At 43.8% G+C, this 19,234-nt stretch overlaps 1 protein-coding gene across 5 annotated transcripts in view; it reads left to right on the forward strand.

The window, feature by feature from the left end:
• Positions 1-19,234, forward strand: part of myh14 (myosin, heavy chain 14, non-muscle) — a 28,505-nt gene that overhangs the window by 785 nt on the left and 8,486 nt on the right. For 2 of the 5 annotated variants that reach the window (XM_075465634.1, XM_075465636.1), the window contains exons 2-32: positions 2,357-2,543; positions 4,082-4,288; positions 5,567-5,723; positions 6,700-6,727; positions 7,728-7,842; positions 8,675-8,722; positions 9,033-9,044; positions 10,037-10,129; positions 10,247-10,310; positions 10,569-10,667; positions 10,753-10,896; positions 10,996-11,210; positions 11,311-11,463; positions 11,710-11,883; positions 12,045-12,218; positions 12,352-12,466; positions 12,789-12,857; positions 14,147-14,352; positions 14,445-14,566; positions 14,722-14,791; positions 14,885-15,045; positions 15,904-16,012; positions 16,245-16,376; positions 16,481-16,687; positions 16,799-16,936; positions 17,099-17,222; positions 17,792-17,963; positions 18,064-18,276; positions 18,395-18,539; positions 18,617-18,823; positions 18,984-19,088. In XM_075465634.1, the coding sequence (XP_075321749.1) occupies positions 2,370-2,543; positions 4,082-4,288; positions 5,567-5,723; positions 6,700-6,727; positions 7,728-7,842; positions 8,675-8,722; positions 9,033-9,044; positions 10,037-10,129; positions 10,247-10,310; positions 10,569-10,667; positions 10,753-10,896; positions 10,996-11,210; positions 11,311-11,463; positions 11,710-11,883; positions 12,045-12,218; positions 12,352-12,466; positions 12,789-12,857; positions 14,147-14,352; positions 14,445-14,566; positions 14,722-14,791; positions 14,885-15,045; positions 15,904-16,012; positions 16,245-16,376; positions 16,481-16,687; positions 16,799-16,936; positions 17,099-17,222; positions 17,792-17,963; positions 18,064-18,276; positions 18,395-18,539; positions 18,617-18,823; positions 18,984-19,088 (4,152 nt within the window). In that variant the 5' untranslated portion in view covers positions 2,357-2,369. The remainder of the gene's footprint in view (positions 1-2,356; positions 2,544-4,081; positions 4,289-5,566; positions 5,724-6,699; positions 6,728-7,727; positions 7,843-8,674; positions 8,723-9,032; positions 9,045-10,036; positions 10,130-10,246; positions 10,311-10,568; positions 10,668-10,752; positions 10,897-10,995; positions 11,211-11,310; positions 11,464-11,709; positions 11,884-12,044; positions 12,219-12,351; positions 12,467-12,788; positions 12,858-14,146; positions 14,353-14,444; positions 14,567-14,721; positions 14,792-14,884; positions 15,046-15,903; positions 16,013-16,244; positions 16,377-16,480; positions 16,688-16,798; positions 16,937-17,098; positions 17,223-17,791; positions 17,964-18,063; positions 18,277-18,394; positions 18,540-18,616; positions 18,824-18,983; positions 19,089-19,234) is intronic. The other 3 variants (XM_075465635.1, XM_075465637.1, XM_075465638.1) reach the window with 3 other exon arrangements.

Genomic DNA, 19,234 nt, shown 5'->3' on the forward strand with positions numbered 1-19,234 from the left:
CGCTTTAAGTGCGCAGATGCCTCAAAATCATCCCCCCCTTCCTATTGCACCGCCACTTCGCATCAAAGCTGAGGAAAAGGCGTTTCCAGCTCGCACCCCACCCTGCAAAATACACGCACAGTCACGCACGCTGGCACCCACACATTAATTCCACGCAGAGAAGGAGCACAGGACCCCCGCAGTGAGTGACCTCGGTTCAGGCTCTGAAGGTATTGCCTGTGGGCCGCTGCTTGGTGTTCAGGGTGTTGCTATGGAGGGGAGCAGTCAGATTTTGGCAACTCCAGCTGCTGCAGGAGGAGTTTGCCGGTTGGTCCACGCTGTACTGCGACAACCTGAGGTCTCTCTGTGTGTGTGTGTGTGTGTGTGTGTGTGTGTGTGTGTGTGTGTGTGTGTGAAAGAGACTGATGCTCCAGGGGGATCGCTGGCATTGATGGGGCTCAGCAGCATCACACACTGCATCTGCACATTAGATAAAGTGGCGATAAAGCTGACAGAGTGTGGAGTGGTACATCTAATTTTTAAAGACTTCAACCAGGGAAGGCAGCACACACAGCTCGAAAGGTGTATAAAAAGATAACAGTCGTATCTGCTGACAACATGTAGCAATAACGATGAAGGCTTATTGCTCCTTATCAAACTGGATTTTGTCCCATTGGGCGCTGGTAGTCTGTAACGGATGTAATTTACCTTTTCACCAATGGAACTGTTATTCTCATGGCATGTATTTCTTCTACAAACAATACGTGTGGCAATTTTAGTATTTATTTTTTTGTCATTTAATCATCAGGTACTCTCAGGTTGAGGTTAGTAGTCGCTGCAACACCAAAGGACTTCGATGAAAATGGCTCCGGACAAATGAGCTCTTTCCTTTTGTGCTGCTTCTTAAAAACCAAAGCTCCTAGAAAAAGCTGGATGTTTGGGATCTACCTTTTATGATCTATAACTTAACAGGACAGGTTATAAATACCTATAAAAATAGATGCACACCTTTTTTAATGCCACTGTAGGATTGCATAGTTTCCATACTGACTGGCTGGGTGTTGGCAGGCCTTTTGTCAACATGTTTTCTCCACACCCAAAGTTGTGTTGGAGTTACAGGTATGCTGACGACAGGTTTGGGAACAATCAGACAGACAGAGCTGATAAGACTGAGACTGAGATGCATAGCAAGAGTCAGACCTGATGACATGCCCTCTGAGATGCCTCATAGAAACCACGCTCATTGCACAATAGGCCGCTTGTCGGATCAAAGTTAAGGTTTGCGTCTCCCTCTGAGATGACTTTCGATAAATTATAATAACGCTTTACCACTCTATACCTCATTCAGACCAGAGATTTAGATGAACCGCTTCTCCGATCTCTTCGAATATTTCAAGATGCTGAAGTTAATTGATATCTAGTATGTGTAAAGACCGTATTAATAATAAGCCCTGGAAGATGACACCTCAGGGCTGCAACTAATGCCTATCGTTATGATCAATATTTGTATTGTACATTCATCATTGTGTTGTTTATTTGAAACATTGTTTGGTCTGTTAGAAGTCAGAAAGTAGAGGTTCCAGTAGAGTGTGATGTCATCTTATAGTGTCCCTTTTTGTCCCACTCAATTAAGCTCAAATTTACTCGGTTTACCATGAAAGAAGACCACCATATACCACCACATGAATCTTTCTCAGAATCACTTCTGAACACTATTCTTAGATGACGGAGCAGATATAGAAACATCCTGTTGTGGTTAGCTGCAGTTAGTCTGACTCTACTTTGCCTTCATGTGTCGGCGCAGTGGCCACTTTTAGCAGCTATCACCAGGCCCTAAGGTGAATCAGCATTTTGGCCCCACTGTGTCCGCTCATCCTCAGTGACCACCTCTCTGGGGATTTGTCTCTGCTGAGTTCGGTGTCCTGCAGGAGAAGCACGCTTCATTTTCGTTCAGCTAACTGTAAACCTTTCAGTTCATTTTGAACCTCTCCTCTTACTGATTTCCCCTGCTCCTCACTGTCCCTCCCCCCTCTCACTGTCATGTCAGTTTTCTGAGTCGATTGATGTGTCTCACTGTGCCTCCACCCCTCCACCTAGAAATCTCTCTGTCTGTCCTCCATTCCTGTCTTCCTCTTGATTTGCTGCGTCTCTCAATTAGGCCATCCCTGGCCCAGCCTCTGCTCGATACGGCCTACACGCTACTCGCGTGCTACTACAGCTCTCCCTAAATGCGTGGGTGGGTGTGCATGAAGTGTGAGATGTCTTGACACAGAATCACATCAGTGCCACCGTCCACCAGTCGTATAGATGATTCACAGAGAAATGGTTCCAGCGCCGGCTCACTTATTGCTTCTGCTCTTATTCTCTCCTCACCCAGTGCCAGTAGGACCATGTCCAGACCAACAGGGGGCGGTGCCAACGATGTCACCCGCTTCCTGTCATCAGGTGCGGGGCCGGGGCCGGGGTCTCCAAACTCCAGCTCCCCTGTGTTCTCCGCCGCAAGCCAGGCCGACTGGGCAGCTAAGAGGCTGGTGTGGGTGCCGTCAGAGAAGCATGGCTTCGAGGTGAGCTGTTAAGAGAAGTGGTTAATTTTTCAGATTGTTTACCACAAGCAGTGAACTTGGTCCATTAGCATCTTTCTAACCACCGCACTTCATCTCTCATACGCCACACCAGGTCTTAATGGGTGGAGACGTATAGAAGGCTGTGAGAATAAACACCTTTCAAGAATTTAAAGGAATTATTTTTTTACAATTTGTCCTTTTACATTCCTGCTTTCACTGTCAGAGAATTAACCCCGTTGTAAATTATTAGCCCCTAGCGTGACACTTCAGCGCCAGGCGTGTCAGGCAGGTGAAATAAAGCAGCATAGGGTGTGCGTACGTCTTTGTGTTTTCACGTTATCTAGTTTTTATCCCTATGACGGTGCACAATTTTCTTTGCTTTACTGGCACATTAAGACCTCGTGGCTAGCCAAAGGCCCTTGTTATAATTTCAATTTGTTCAACCCGGTCTAAGTACTTTGAATAATGCTCAGAAGAAGTTTTCAGTATGCATTTTTTAAGGATGTGACACATGAATTCGATGTCCTGTCTCTGAGTGTTCCTTTCTCTGCTGGACTGGTTTCATAAAGAGCTCTATGAATAGAACAATACGCTCCTTCAGCCTCCCAATGTTAAGGAGGCCGTTGCAGAGACACTGACTTCATTTTAAACTCATGTTCTGAGAATTTCACTGTTGGACAAACACACACACACACACACACACACACACACACACACACACACACACATATATCACCATGCAGTTTCATATTCTGAGCATGTACTTCTTTCTGTGACTAATACACACCCACACACTCGCAAGCACCGACACACACACACACACATTTATATTGCTTGTTGTGCATGTTAAGTAGCAGAGGGAACGAGTTGTAGTAGAGCAGGGTCCTGTGACACGGTCAGATCCGTAGTTCACTACTTCCTGTGCAACAAGACCGACAACAATAAGAGGTCCTCTCCCCTCTTCTCTGTCACCATCTATTCTTGTCTGCTGTCAAAAGCAATGACACTCAAACCCTGAAGCCTGGAGAGATTCTAGCAGACTCATGTACAAAAACATTCACAATGTTTGTCTGCTGGTTTAGTGTAGAGGCCCAAGCTGGATCAGACTGTTACGATTGCTGTGTGTTAAATAATTCTGACATACTTTTCTGAGCTAAAAGTGAGCAAAGAATTTGTAAAATTCTGAGCTATTTTACAAATTCACACAATCTTGGAACTTGCTTGACAACTGGTAGCTCTTTCACATTCTGGTATGTTTTATCTTTAGCTTTTATCAGAAGCCATGGCTTTCTGGAGAGCTCCTCTGTTACGATCTGAGCCTGCCACACAGCATAGTTTTGAATGCAAGAAGTTGTTAATCGCACAGATTGTTGTGATCCCATGCACCGCATTTAGCCACAGGTTGTCGGCTGCAAAAAGGCAGAACACAATGGTTAATGTAGAGAATCTTAAGCAGTTGTTTGGGTATCAGAGATGTAGATAAAACTCCCCGCTTCCGTAGTTTCCAACTTTTTCTCTGTTTAATCTGGATTTCTCAGTCGGCCGGCATTCGGGAGGAGCGTGGCGATGAGGTGGAAGTGGAGCTCACGGACAGCCAGCGGAAGTTGACGCTGTCCAGGGAGGAGGTGCAGCGAATGAACCCCCCGCGCTTCAGCAAAGTTGAGGACATGGCCGACCTCACCTGCCTCAACGAGGCCTCGGTGCTGCACAACCTGAGAGAGAGATACTACTCCGGCCTGATCTATGTGAGTGCATGAAACCACGAGGACACGAGAGGATGAGTGCGTTCGCAGCATAGAACTGGTAACAAGTCCGAAAGGAGCTCACGTGTCTGAGGCTGCGATGTTGTTATCTGTAGCACATGCGTATGGCATCTCCTGTGTAACTAATATGCAGTGGTAAGAGACGGGAGGACTCGGTTTACAAAGGGGTTCGAATGTGTGGGGCAGGGGGGTGGGAACATCTCCAGTTTCTGTTGCAAAAAAAAAGAGTACTAAAGTGTAAAGAATAGACATGAAAGAGATTCAACAAGCAGCAGATGGAAATGGAAGCTATTGATAAGTGACTAACCCAGCAGCACGTGCAGTTACAGTAGAATAATGTAAAGGATATTAAACATTGAACTTCCTACTAATGGGTTGAATAATGAGAGAACGCTGACGGGGGGATGGTTAAGAGATACCACTGAGGAGCAGAGATAGCTTATTGGCATAGTTTAGATAGGCATGATACATTATGAAGTAAGACAGTGTTGTGTGCATGTAATATTATTATCATTCATGACTTTCACTACAGTCAGAAAGCACCATGAGAGCATTAATGGTATTGACGGGCACTAAGTGGAAAGTGTGATCACCAGCTGCATTAACTTTGGGTGTCTTTCAAAATATGAATTATTTTCTTCACTGAAATAATTTCTCCTATTAAAAAAAGCTTTTTCCTTAATATTTTGAAAGGGAGTATAATCGGGCAAAATAATGCTAATTTATGTAACGAGTCATGATCTGTAATGTATTTGTGGAGGAGAGATTAAACTCAAGAGGCCTGCAATAGCGAAGCGAAGGCTTCTAAATGTATCATCCTGGTCTTTTTTTACATTAGAACATGCAAGGACAGATCATTACATTTATTTCTTTGCATAAATGGCCTGCAGACGTGTGATCTCTCAGAAATATTTTTAGCTGCTTTCTATACTGTACTGTTTCTCCTCGGCCGAGCACTCCAGTTAATATTTTTGTCACCATTTTGTCCCCTGAGTATTTCCTAAGTGTCCTGGCTTCACAAGAATTTCCATCACACCACTGAAGCAACAGATAAATGGGATTTATTTTTTATTTTTTATTTATTTATTTATTGCTATTGAAATGAGGCAGAAAGAGAGGACATCCTCACAAACGTGCACTATTGTTGCAAATAAGCATTATTTTAATGATAGAGGCAAACGAGACGGTGGTATTCTGTGGGAAGTGATATCCTACCTAAAAGTCCCGTGTTGAACGCCTCTGTCCTGTGTCGTTTTCCAGACATATTCAGGGCTGTTCTGTGTGGTGGTGAACCCTTACAAGAACTTGCCAATCTACACAGAGTCCATCGTTGAGATGTACCGCGGCAAAAAACGCCACGAGATGCCACCGCACATCTACGCCATATCCGAAGCGGCCTATCGCAGCATGCTACAAGGTAATCAACGCCATCGGTGACCCGTGACTAACTCTGACCCTGTAGCTCAGTCTGGTATTCAGGATCCTCTGTGATCTTTGATCCTCCAGCCCCACCCTGAATGCTTTTTGAAGGTGTAGTCTAGTCAAAAGATGTAAGAGTGAAAACAAACAGGCAAGATAGTATTTTTCACAACTGAGATTTGAAAGTGCAACGAACCTTGGTTACAGTGATGCAGCGGGTCTCATACTTGTAAATGCCTTCTTTTATGCCGTGCCTGTGATGACTTCATGAAATGAGTCAGAGATTTCCCAGCAACAGTTTTAAGAGCTGATTGTGCAACATTTCTGCCTTTCCTTGTCTACCTGAAAGAATAGGACAGGACAGATCAGGCTCTGCGTCTGCAGTAGTCGCTGCCACTCTCGATCCTCCTCGGGGTAGATTGTAGGTGTGTTACCACAGTGAATCAACCTGTAGAACGAGTACAAATTCTTCAATTCTTCTCAACGTGTGGGAATAGGAAAAGCAAATACCAACAGCATTGCAAACAGTGTCCACCCATCAGCCACCAGCGTTGTGTGGTTTGACAGCCTGCAGAGACCAGTTCAGCTGGTGACCAGCCTCTGTCTTACAGTACTAATCAGTTGAAGCCTGACAGTCGTCAGAGATGGTAACACAGGGGTGGTGGACATCTGTGAATCCATCTGTTTACTTGTATATTATGTATTACCCCTCAAAATTTAAGGTGCGGGTCCCTGTGAGGGTTTGCTGGAACCGTCATGCCCACCCAGTAGAGGTGGAGGTTAAGTACAATGTGAGCCAATAAAAGACCCAGCCGTACAGCATCCTACTGTGTGTTATTTCAAGTAATCATACGTCAGCAAAATGCTTAGACATTTAAGTGCGGATCTTTGTTGATCTGTCTGTAACTTTGTGCCAGAGACCTACATAATGTCTTGTTGTCAGTATAATCTCGTGATGTTTTTCTCCTCCACAGACAGAGAAGATCAAGCTATCCTCTGCACGTGAGTAACGTAAAGGGTCAGTCTTGTGTGTCTGTGTGTGAAGGCCTTGTCACTGCCACGAGGAGCACTTCAGTAGGGTCACACTATCTGTGTCGGAGAGTTAAGTGTGTCATTCACTTTCATCTGTTTTCACTGGTATCCACTCAGGCCCGTGCGCGTTTATTTATTCAGATTCCCAGTTAAATCTGGGCCCGAGTTCAAAATATTTCAGACCCATGTTGCACAGAGCAACTTTTTTTTTTTTTTTTACTGGAAGGATTATTTTTGTTTCTATTTATTTATTTTTTGAGGCATTTTCATATATGTTGCAAAGTCAGTAAAGTCCAAACTCAGCTGTGTAGAATTTATTTGTGCCGAGCGCTGCCATAGTTTTTACTTTTAATAGTTTTTTACATGCTGTATAAGGACGTCTTGTATTATATAACTGTAAATGTGCACATAAAAGCCCAAGACAGTTGTCTTCACACCAGTGTTTGATCAAACATGAAGGAAAAAGTCAGAGGTTGACGTTGAGGCCTGTAATATGACCGTAACCTGCCAACTGTCTGCGCCCATCATTCGTCTGCCTTCACATTTGTCTGTGGGCCCGCCATTCATGTCTCCCTGCCGTAATCTTCCTGTCATTGTCAAGGATCCCACTTCAGATCAGTTTTGCATCAGTCTGGGATTTGTATTTGGAACAAGGATCCTGCTTCTTTTAGATCTTTTACGGCTGCTATTTTTGATCCTTTCTCCCTCATTACTCTCCAAAAACAACAATGGGGACACAGACTGTGTCCTCCACACCTGCTGTCTGTTTAGATCTGTGGCTTTGCATGCACCGCACGGGCTCTGTGTTTATTGTTGTGTCGAATGCGTGTTTGGTCTCTCGTTCCCTTTAAAACTATATACACTATTCATAATTGAGACCATATGTCTTAAGACTGACCATTTAGGCCAACAACGGTTTTATACCGCGTACCTGCGTGTCCCTTACATATTTTTTCTGTGTGTGTTCCAGAGGCGAGTCTGGAGCCGGGAAAACGGAAAACACAAAGAAAGTCATCCAGTATTTGGCCCACGTCGCCTCCTCCCATAAAGGTGGCACTTTGGGTAGAAACAAAGAAGCTGCACAGGTACGTTACTGTTGGAGCATCCCAGAAGTACGAACGAAAGAGCAGCAGCTCGAAAAAACAGCGTACAAGAGGAGGAACGTTTAGGAAGAAGGCGAAATAGAAGAAATCTATGGTAGAACTCCTCTAAACCGTTTCACACTTGACTGAATGCTAAACGGCGTTACGCCACCTCACTCAGTTTACAGTTTGACTCAACCGTGTCACAACTGTTTCAACTTGCAGTTCCTCGTAAAAAAAAACAACAACAAAAGAAAACCTTTCTCTGACTGTGACCCAGTTTCAGTGTTAAAACTGTGTTATCGGCACACAAACGAGTTCCACAAAGAACAGTAATGTTTATATTCAGGGTTTCCCACCAAGCTGCATTGCACACATCCTTTAGGTCTGATAGTCATGTCGGGTCCATTTCCTTCCTCTTGAAATTCTTCCTGAAATGTTTACAAGCTGGACGTCTTCTCCTCTGTCTTTGCTGCTGTTTTCCTGCACGTCTTGGTGCATCACTGCCACCGCATGTGGAGAGGTTAGCTGGACTAAAGTGGAGCAGTCACATTTGAGTGTACATGCACAACACATGCGACCTTACTCATAAGAATACAGCTCTTAAGTGCTACTAAAGATGGAAAACTCCAAAGGTTGTCCTTAATTATTTCATGGTTTTCTAAAATCCATGGTATCTAGTTTCCAGTTTAGTTCATAGTGACCTATGATACACCTCCAGAGTGGGGTTTCTCTGCCACACACTCCTTCTTTTCTACATTTCCTCTGCATTATTTCTTACCGTCCTTACTTCCTGCACTTGTTTCCTTTCATTCTCTTCTTTCCACATGCTCAGATGGATGGCTCTAGGTCCTTAACAAGAGGCAGCTCTCTGGCGAACAGGGTGAGTTAACTCTGTCCTGCTGCCCTGTCCTTCACCTCTGCTTCCTGTGTTATTTTCTGCTGTATGGACCCCGCAGTGATTCGGACTAACTCAGCAGAGTAACCCAAAACATTTCGACTGTCTCTACAGATGTCGTTCCTCGTTAATAGTCGCTCTGTATATTTGATTTTACATGTTTGTATTCTTTTTTTGGTTGTTGTGATTGTTGTCTTATTTGTCCTCTTTTGTTTTTTTCATTCCATCCATATGTTCACCCATCCACCAAATATTCTCCTTCCCTAAAACTTCATTTTTTCCCACAATTCGCCAGAGTATGCAATATGTGAGTATGAAAACATTTAGAAAACTTGGGGTTTGCTCGTGGGGAATTAACACTTTTCCTCCTGTTGAATCTTTACCTGACACGATTCACTTTAAACACATTGACAATCATACCCTCTGTAAATATATCATAATCTTTCTGATTTCTATCTGAAAGCTCCTGGTTTTCTGGGTCTGTAGTTTGTCTCTTTTGAGAGTTACAGATGTATGTTGAACTGGGAGGTTTTGTGCCGAGGAGGAGGCGGTTTTAATAAATGTAAAGTGTGAGTGGGTGTGGATGAAATGCATACACTTCACTATTTGGCTGTGTCAGTGTGGGCTATGCAGACATTGTTTGCTCTGTGTTTTCTTGCTATGAAATTGCTGACATCTCGGCTTTGTGTGTGTGTCCGTCTTCAGTGTTGACTGGCCGGCACATCTTCACAGTTTTTACAGTTTAAGCATCTCCTGTAGCCAGTTCCTTAGATGTCCATCACTGGCTGCCGCTGCTGCATCGACGGCTGCTGCACTGGCAATGCGACAACTGCAGTCATGCATTGCAGCTTGCTAGAATCAGCCAATATGTAGCTTGTGTAGCCAAGCTGTAGCTTAACAGTGGTTCTCAACCAAGTCTTCAAAGCTGCCTTTTGATTTAACAGAAGAATTCAAATTTAATAAAAGATATATGAAGTAAATGATGGAATATGGAACCATGATTTATGTAACATTATCTATGACCGTATATTTGATTCCAATGAGACCTTTAAGGCTTATTTATGTTGAGAATCATTTGTTTCTCCCACTGAGAATGATGTGATTGCTGTGAGTGATAATTTGGGCTTGAAAATGCATCGGATTGTATCGGTGATGAGTCATACAATTCTTGTGTTTTACATAACCGATCAATATCTGTTTCAGCGGTGCATTTTAGCTGATAAGGCCGATGATGGTTTTCTTGTAAACTTCATCTCTGTGGTGCTGTGACGCTGATCAGTTATTTCTTCTGCGTCTCAGGGTGAGCTGGAGAGACAGCTGCTGCAGGCCAACCCCATCCTGGAGGCCTTCGGCAACGCAAAGACAGTCAAGAACGACAACTCCTCTAGATTTGTATGAACTATTATTGGACAAATGAGTCATGTTTGTCTCCTAATGAGTCCATCTGTCATGAGTTTACACTCTAAATGGCCTGAAATTTGAACCTCTTCTCTTTTTTTCTTTTGCCAGGGTAAATTCATCCGCATTAACTTTGATGTGGCGGGATACATTGTTGGTGCCAACATTGAGACCTGTATCCTTTTGTGTTCTGTATTTACCATTTACAGCTTCTATGGTTGTTTGTTGATTGACATTGATTTGATTGTCTAAACCTGAATTTTTATTAAAAACTTGCATGTAGGATGTCACAGCCTTTTCATTGTTGCAGGCCCATTTAAGTGAGTAATTAGTAAATGACTAAAATCTAAATCAAGATTAAAGTATATTAGTCTCCTTTGCAAAAGGATCGTTATTATCAGCTGTTCTTGTCCATGATCGTTAAAAAATCCAGACCTCCTTGAAAAGTCCCGGGCCACTCGTCAGGCCAAGGATGAGCGAACCTTTCATATCTTTTACCAGTTGTTATGTGGAGCTTCAGAAGAAACTCGAGGTGAGAAGTAGTGCATTACTACAGAGTATGTGTAAATGAAATGAATGTCCTTCCTATTTAAATCTCTCTGTTTGATCTTGTACAGCGGACTTGCTCCTTGGAAGTGCTGATGAGTATCGTTTCCTCAGCGGAGGCTCCATCCCTGTTCCCGGTCAGAGCGATTCAGAGAATTTCATCCAGACTATGGACTCCATGGTTATAATGGGCTTCACCCCCGAGGAGTCAGTGTGTAAGCGAGGATGAAAGAGGAGAGAAAGAACAAAGGCAATTTGTGGGTTTGATTCTTGCTTTGATTCACTTCTGCTCATCCTGCCTTTCCTCTCCTCAGCCATGCTGAAGGTGATCTCCTCCGTGCTGCAGTTTGGAAACATATCCTTCATGAAGGAGAAGAACCATGACCAGGCCTCCATGCCCGATAACACAGCTGCTCAGAAAGTCTGTCATCTGCTGGGTATCAACGTGATGGAGTTCACCCGCGCCATCCTCACACCGAGGATCAAAGTGGGTCGAGAGTATGTGCAGAAGGCCCAGACAAAAGAACAAGTAAGATGTTTGTTTTGAAAAAACATTTGTGCCCATACAGATAAACTTGCCTCTGAACCTTTTGCAGTGAAACTCAGCGTGTTAATCTCTTTTCAAATAGGCTGATTTTGCCATCGAAGCCTTGGCGAAGTCAACGTATGAGCGTCTGTTCAGGTGGCTGGTCCACAGAATCAACAGAGCTCTTGACCGCAGACAGAGACAGGGGGCGTCTTTCATAGGCATCCTTGATATTGCTGGATTTGAGATTTTCCAGGTGAGTTGATGTGATGATGGTTTGTCTGTCAAATATATCATAGGTGCTGGTGAAGGACTTTGGCTCGGCCCAGTGTTTTTCCTATTTTTGCAGTTGAGTTTCACTTAATTTTAGGTTCAGAGAAGCATTATCCGCACGTGGTGGTGTGGACAGTAATCTATGGAAATACGAGAGCGTACACATTCTTCCAGAGATGACATCACATGAATTATTGAGTGTTTTCTTTCCTAACCCCCCCCCCCGCAGTTAAACTCCTTTGAGCAGCTGTGCATTAACTACACCAACGAGAAGCTGCAGCAGCTCTTCAACCACACCATGTTCATCCTGGAGCAGGAGGAGTACCAGAGGGAGGGCATTGAGTGGAACTTCATTGACTTTGGCCTGGACCTGCAGCCCTGCATTGATCTCATCGAGAGACCAGTATGTACCATCAGCTTAATAACAATCTTACCTGTCCGTTGTACTGTACTTTTTTAAAAACCTACATTTAAGTTCACGTCGGGGGTTAAACGTTTCAATTCCCTGTCATTTTGACTGGTAAAATCCATGTTTCACAGTCATTTCTTTGCTCTCCTTCTCAGGCTCACCCACCCGGCGTCCTGGCCCTGCTGGATGAAGAGTGCTGGTTCCCTCGGGCTACAGACCGCTCGTTTGTGGAGAAGCTGTCTGCTGAGCAAGGCAGCCATCCAAAATTCTTCAAACCAAAGCAGCCACGCGGGGAAGCTGATTTCTCCATTATTCACTATGCTGGGAAGGTATCTTTGCCGTATTAAAAAAAAAAAAAAAAAAAAAAAAAAAAAAAAGCATGCACACGCAAACATCTTCAGTAAAGTAGCAGCTCACCTTTTGTCTCCACCATGCAACCCCCCCCACCCCCCCCCTCCCCAGGTGGACTATAAGGCCTTTGATTGGTTAGTGAAGAACATGGATCCTCTGAACGACAATGTGGCGTCTCTTCTCCACCAGTCGTCTGATCATTTTGTGTCCGAGCTGTGGAAGGAGGGTGAGACTGATTCTCTCAGACTTTCAATCACTGCTGTCTACGTGAGGCTTTTGAACTTTGGGAAAAGTAGATTTTAAAACACCTTAAACAGAAAAAAAAACTGTGGTGTAAATGTATTAACTCTGCTGCATTTTTCTCCCTTCTCCCTCTCTATTATGCTGTTCTCTTTAACTTTCTGCTGTCTATCACTGTCCTCTGTTCTTCCTCCTTCTACCTTTTCCCATTTCCTCCTCTGCCCTTCTCTTCCTCGGCTCCTGCACTGATTTGGTGCCCTCTTGGTCTCCTTCTTCCCCTCCCTGTGCTCTGCTGCCTTCTGCATCAGATATTCAAACTCTTCCTCGTGTTTACTTCTTTGACTCCTATGCCACACTACAGACTAATGGCTCTGACAGTAGGTTTTTCACCTCATCTCACACGCATTCTTCATTCCTGGCTCAGCTTCCTTTTTTTGTTTGTTTGTTTTCTGGCTGCCCAGTTTGTGATTGTGGTGTGGCTTTTTTTTTTCAGTTTTTCTCCGGTTTTAGTTGACATTTGTCTTGTAGTGTCATCATTTTTGCACTATGTGTCGCTCTTTTGGTCTCTACTTGCTCTTTCAACATGATTTGTCTTTTAGTAACAGTGATGTGACTGGTGTGATGATGCTTCTTTCATTCGTGTAGAAGTGTAACTCGTCTTTCATTCTGTTGAAATAGGATTCTGTCAAGGTAGCAGCATGCTCTCAGTTAGTCACAAAAGCCACATTCAGGATCACATAAGAGCTTTGCATGCAGCAGAGCCACAAATGACCACAACTGGAGGCTTTATTCAAGCTAATTTAACAACTGGCTTGCAGGCACATTTCAGCTAACGTAGCATTATCTCTGGAAAAAATGCCAACAAAACAAACCAAGCAGCCAGAAATGTGATCCTGAATCAGCTCTAGAGACATATCGTGTTGTGTTAAGGTGCATAAATGTGTGTCGCTTTGAATAAACACCTTAGCTTTGGTCTGATAGCTTAATTATACATATTCAGATGCTTGTGAAATTGCAGTCATTTTAAACAGTAAGTGAAAGTAAGAAGGAACTTTCTGAAGCAATTATTATTCTGAAATTGCATCTGATGTTGCAGGGCGTACCGGCAATGTCGTGACACCACTTAAAACCAAGAGAAGAATTGTGATATTTAGCTTTAGGTTTTTCTGTCCTGCTCCTGTAAATTACTGAATAATGTTTAAGTAATGGCCACAATAAACAAATCATTTAGAGTTCTCATTACATGCTTTTCCATATCGTAGCATGTAGTGCACTCAACACAGCCAGGTGAAGAACAAATAAATCACTGTGGCTTTTTCAGGAAAACGTGTTGTTATGCCTGCCTGAGCACGTCCAACGCAAACAGGTTAAGCTTGAAAGGCTTTACTAACAATGAAGCCTATGTCTGTATTTTACTGGCTGCACAAATATATGCTATTAGTAACAGCTTTTAAATGGTTCGAGTTACAAAGTCCATCAGCTACCACTCTTTGTCGATGCTGTCACATCAGCCCTGATGGCTTATATGCCAACCAGTGTGAAGTCATTAGGTCATGGCATTCACTCAGACATTAAATTTCTCATCATGCCTGGCAAACACATCTGGCACCCCCGACTTATTGATAATTGCCGATGAAACTGAGACCAGGTTTCTGCTCTCATCCAGTGGACAGGATCGTGGGTATGGACCAGGTGTCGTCAGGAGAAAACAGCGGGCCGGTCACTTTTGGAGCCGCAGGACTGAAGACAAAGAAGGGAATGTTTCGGACGGTCGGTCAGCTCTACAAAGAGTCTCTCACAAAGCTGATGGCCACACTGAGGAACACCAACCCCAACTTCCTGCGCTGCATTATCCCCAACCACGAAAAGAGGGTGAGTTAAGGTGAACCCAAAAGAAACATTGAGGCAAGCTGACAAAATATCTGACTTAAATTCTTTATCTGTTTTTTTTATCTTTTTACCAGGCTGGTAAGCTTGCACCTCACCTGGTTCTGGACCAGCTAAGGTGTAATGGTGTTTTGGAGGGGATTCGCATCTGCAGACAAGGCTTCCCTAACCGCATCCCGTTCCAGGAGTTCAGACAGAGGTGTGTGTTTGTGATTGTGTCTTTCTCTGCTTCTCCTCACACACCTCATGCACCCTTACAAACATTCTGTTGCTCCATTTAAAGCCTCTTTTTGCACATCCTCAGCATCTTATCCCTCAGTCAGTCACACTTGTATTCTCACATTTGTCTTTCAGATATGAGATCCTCACTCCTAATGCTATTCCTCGCACCTTCATGGATGGCAAACAGGCCTCGGAGCTCATGGTAAGTGACGTTTTAGCAGCTATACACTCACATTATGATGTGAAGTCATGCAGATGTTGGATTGACCGGCTCATATTAACACTCCCTGATCAGATCAGTGCTCTGGAGCTGGATCACAACTTGTTCAGGGTGGGCCAGAGTAAAGTCTTCTTCAGAGCTGGAGTCCTGGCTCACCTGGAGGAGGAGAGAGACCTGAAGATCACAGATACCATCATACGCTTCCAGAGCGCCTCCAGAGGCTTCCTCGCACGCAAGTAAGACTTTGCCAAAGAGTAAACCTTAGCAGAGAGTTACAGTTACAAGAAGAGATGGAATGATCAGAAGCTATGCAAACATGATGATGATAGATTAATGTTCAGTAATTATTTGTCTCAGTTGTCATTAAACTTGTATGTCATTTAAAACCCTAACAACATGATATTGTCACTGAATTTCAGCCATCAACCACTCTACCCCTCTGATAACACAGTGCTATTCTTCATATGTTGTGACACATTGTTGCTTTTCACGGTCTGTTTTATTTATAGTACATTAACTGGGCTTAAGTAGAGTCAACAGCCAGTAAACGGCCACTTTTTTTCAAACTTAGGTGCAGGAACACAAGAGAGCAAACATGCAGCACATGTAGGGTTTCTCTGTAGGAAGCGCTGGCTCGCTGCTGTATAAGTGGGAGTTTTGTATTTCACTCCTCAAGGAGCATTAATATTTCATCTTTTGTCAGCTCCTATTAGAACTGCAGACTCATTGAAAGGTATTTGGCAAGGCTCATGGAAACCACTGAATCACAATCAATTTAAAGAGGTTATTGCAAATAAAAGGAGTTCTCATTGATTGATTATTTGATTAATGTAGTATCAGGCAAAGCAGATTAATTTGTGTAGCTCATTTAATACACAGACATTTCACATAATCCTTTAGAAACATCAAGAGGTAAATTTTCATTCAATTTGCACCAGTAAAGGCACAGTTTCCTGTGCTTTTCTTGCCTAACAACACATGTTAGCGGTACCTGGTGACGGCAAAGTAAATATTTGCAGGAAGTTGTGGTGGAGCACAGGTCAAATATTAATTTAGCAAGTTGTTTGATGATTGATTGTTTTATTTTGTCTCAGAGCCTTTTTGAAGAAGCAGCAGCAGCTGAGTGCTCTGAGGGTGATGCAGAGGAACTGTGCTGCTTACCTCAAACTCAGGAACTGGCAGTGGTGGCGACTGTTTACTAAGGTGCTCACAGCTACATCAAAACACTGACTGACTGCAGGCACATGCTTTGATTTGGAATCTATGAAAGTATAACCTTTTTAAATGGAATTAATTCTACTTGCAAGAAAAAATAACAGTAATAATTTTGTGCTGCGATCAGACAGTAAAAATATTGACAGAATGTAAGTAGCAGTAGGCCTAGTTAAAATCCAAACCATGACTTAAGATAAGGCTTTTGTTGTGTGCTATCCAGGTGAAGCCCTTGCTGCAGGTGACCCGGCAGGATGAGGAGATCCAGGCCAGGGAATCCGACCTCCAGAAGGCCAAGGACAAGCTGACCCGTGCGGAGCAGGACTACACCGAGCTGGACAAGAAGCACGCTCAGGTAAACAAACCTCATCCCCGTTTTGTTGCCTGTCTGCCCCTGTTGCTGCGAATCAGCGCCTCGCTCATCACTCCTCTTCTCTGACTCCCTCTGTCACGTTCTAGCTGATGGAGGAAAAAGCAGTGCTGGCTGACCAGCTGCAGGCGGAGGCAGAGCTGTTTGCGGAGGCGGAGGAGATGAGGGCCAGGTTGGCCAGTCGGAAGCAGGAGCTGGAGGAAGTTCTGGGTGAGCTGGAGAGTCGACTGGAGGAGGAGGAGGAGAGGGGTGTGCAGATAACCAATGAGAAGAAGAAAATGCAGCAGAACATACAGGTTAGGAGGAATTCACCCTTTTATGGTTTGTGACGCTGAGTTAGAATTGGGCCTCCATGTAAATTTTACTGCCTGTAATGTGACTTATCTTGTCTCCTGTGTTTTTGTCAGGACCTGGAGGAGCAGCTAGAGGAGGAGGAAAGTGCCAGACAGCGCCTCCTGCTGGAGAAGGTTACCTTGGAGACCAAAGTGAAGAGCTTTGAAACCGACCTGCTAACTGCAGTGGAGCAGAGAGACAGACTGGGCAAGGTGGATATCGCATTCAAAAATTTTGACGTTGTCTAAATGTGTGTCTGTATTTTCTGTCCCATCAAACGGCTTTAAATAAAACACCCTTTCAGCACTGCCTACACATTTATAGGTAGTCATGGTTTTGTGCTCTATTGTATATGTGCTTTTATGTCTGAGCAGGAGAAGAAACTACTGGAGGAGCATCTGAGTGAGGTGACTGACCAACTCACTGAGGAGGAAGAGAAGACAAAAAGTCTCAACAAACTCAAGAACAAGCAGGAGGCCGTCATTGCTGACCTAGAGGGTGAGTCTAAATTAAATCAAATCAAATTTATTTGTATAGCACATTTCATGTACAAAACAATTCAAAGTGCTTCACATACAATAAAAGCATTGCAGCAGGGAGTGGAAGAAGCATTAAAAATACATAAAAGAATATAAAGAGAAAAAAAATAATAATCTAAATGAATTTAAAAACAAGCAACAGTCCAGATAAATTAAAAGATATCGTGCAGATTTCATGCATAGACACATGAGAAAAGAAATGTTCAGATTGTTCAGTTTTCACTTTTAATTACTTTTAATTAAAGTAATTAATTGCATGAATGTGTGTACATTCATGCATCATTATGAAGTCACTGCAGAAATACCTTTAAACCTTTGAATCCTATGAGTATATAATTCAAATTTAGTATGCCAGTAAATATTTCTCCTGAATGAGTTTATGGTCTTAGCCGCTAGTTTCAAGTCTATACAACACAACATTAATCTTTTTTGGTAAATTGCAGTCCCATTTAGACAAAAATAGTGAATAGATCAGAGTATACAGGCATGGCTACCTTGTGATTGATAAGTGGATATCACCGTTTGCAGAGCGTCTAAAACGTGAGGAGCAGGGCCGCTTGGAACAAGAGAAGTGGAAGAGGAGGATGGAGAATGAGTCGCTGGAGGCTCAGGAGCAGCTCTCAGACCTGGGCATGCTGTCTGCTGAGCTGAGGGGCACTCTGGCTCAAAAGGAGAAGGAAATCACCACCCTGCAGGGCCGGTGAGACTTACCAGAAAGTATGATGCAAACAAGAGACTGTGATGGATTGTTGATGGTTCTTTTTGTCATTCTTCTGTGTTTGTTTTTTTCCATCCGTCAGGTTGGAGGAAGAAGGTGTGCGTCGTGCTGAGGCTCAGAGGGCTCTGAGGGAGGCCTTGTCCCAAGTCTCCGAGCTGAAAGAGGAAGTGGAAAATGAACGAGGGATGAGGGAAAGAGCAGAGAAACAGAGAAGAGACCTGGGGGAGGAGTTGGAAGCTCTGAGAACTGAGCTGGAGGACACTCTGGACAGCACAGCTGCACAGCAGGAGCTAAGGTAAACATGGTTAGAAATTCAGGATTTGAAATGGAAATGTTAAATATTGACTGTTTGGTCAGATCAGGACTAAAAAACTTTATCATTGAGCGTTTCCACCCCACCCACATCTGCCCAGGTCTCGTCGTGAGGCAGAGTTAAGTGATCTCCAGAGATGTGTTGAAGAGGAGACCCGCCGCCACGAGGTTCAGCTATCAGAGCTCCGAGTCAAACACAGCGCTGCCATAGACAGCCTCCAGGAGCAGCTGGACAACAGCAAGAGAGTAAGAGAGATATGCACACACATTCAAACACACAAGCGGATGTGAACATGCAACATCACTCGCTGTCTCTGTTTCAGGCACGTCAGTCCCTTGAGAAGGCCAAAGTTGTGCTGGAAGAGGAGAGACAGAATTTGACTTCTGAGCTCAAGAGCCTCCAAACGAGCCGCACAGAGACGGAAAGAGGTCGTAAGAGGGCAGAGAGTCAGCTGCAGGAGCTCAGCGCCCGCCTGGCTCAGGCCGACAGAGAGAGGGAGGACAGAGAGGAGCGACTGCAGAAGCTGCAGGTGCACACGCACACGTTTGCTGATATTAAACCTTCAATCTATGCTTCGTGTCGGTTTAATTAGATGTTGCTTTTTATGTTTTGAAATGTATAAAAGTAAAGATAGTCTTTGGTCTTTTTCTGGAGATGAATTCTCAATTAACCAACTCTGTTTCTTTCAGTCTGAGATTGAGTCTCTCTCCAGCAATTTGTCCACCTCTGACCACAAATCTCTTCGGCTCACTAAAGAAGTCAGCAGCCTGGAGAGTCAGCTGCATGATGCAAAGGTAACAAACACACAGACACTAGTATTGATTTAAATAGAACATTCAGCTTTTGTTGTTGGATTGCAGGCACTGAAAGCATCTCCTCCTGTCCTGCTTAAAAAAAAACACCCACACATGAACTGTCTGTCACCAGGCCTTTGTCCTTT

Source organism: Odontesthes bonariensis, chromosome 5, assembly GCF_027942865.1.
Source record: "Odontesthes bonariensis isolate fOdoBon6 chromosome 5, fOdoBon6.hap1, whole genome shotgun sequence".
Lineage (NCBI taxonomy): Eukaryota > Metazoa > Chordata > Actinopteri > Atheriniformes > Atherinopsidae > Odontesthes > Odontesthes bonariensis.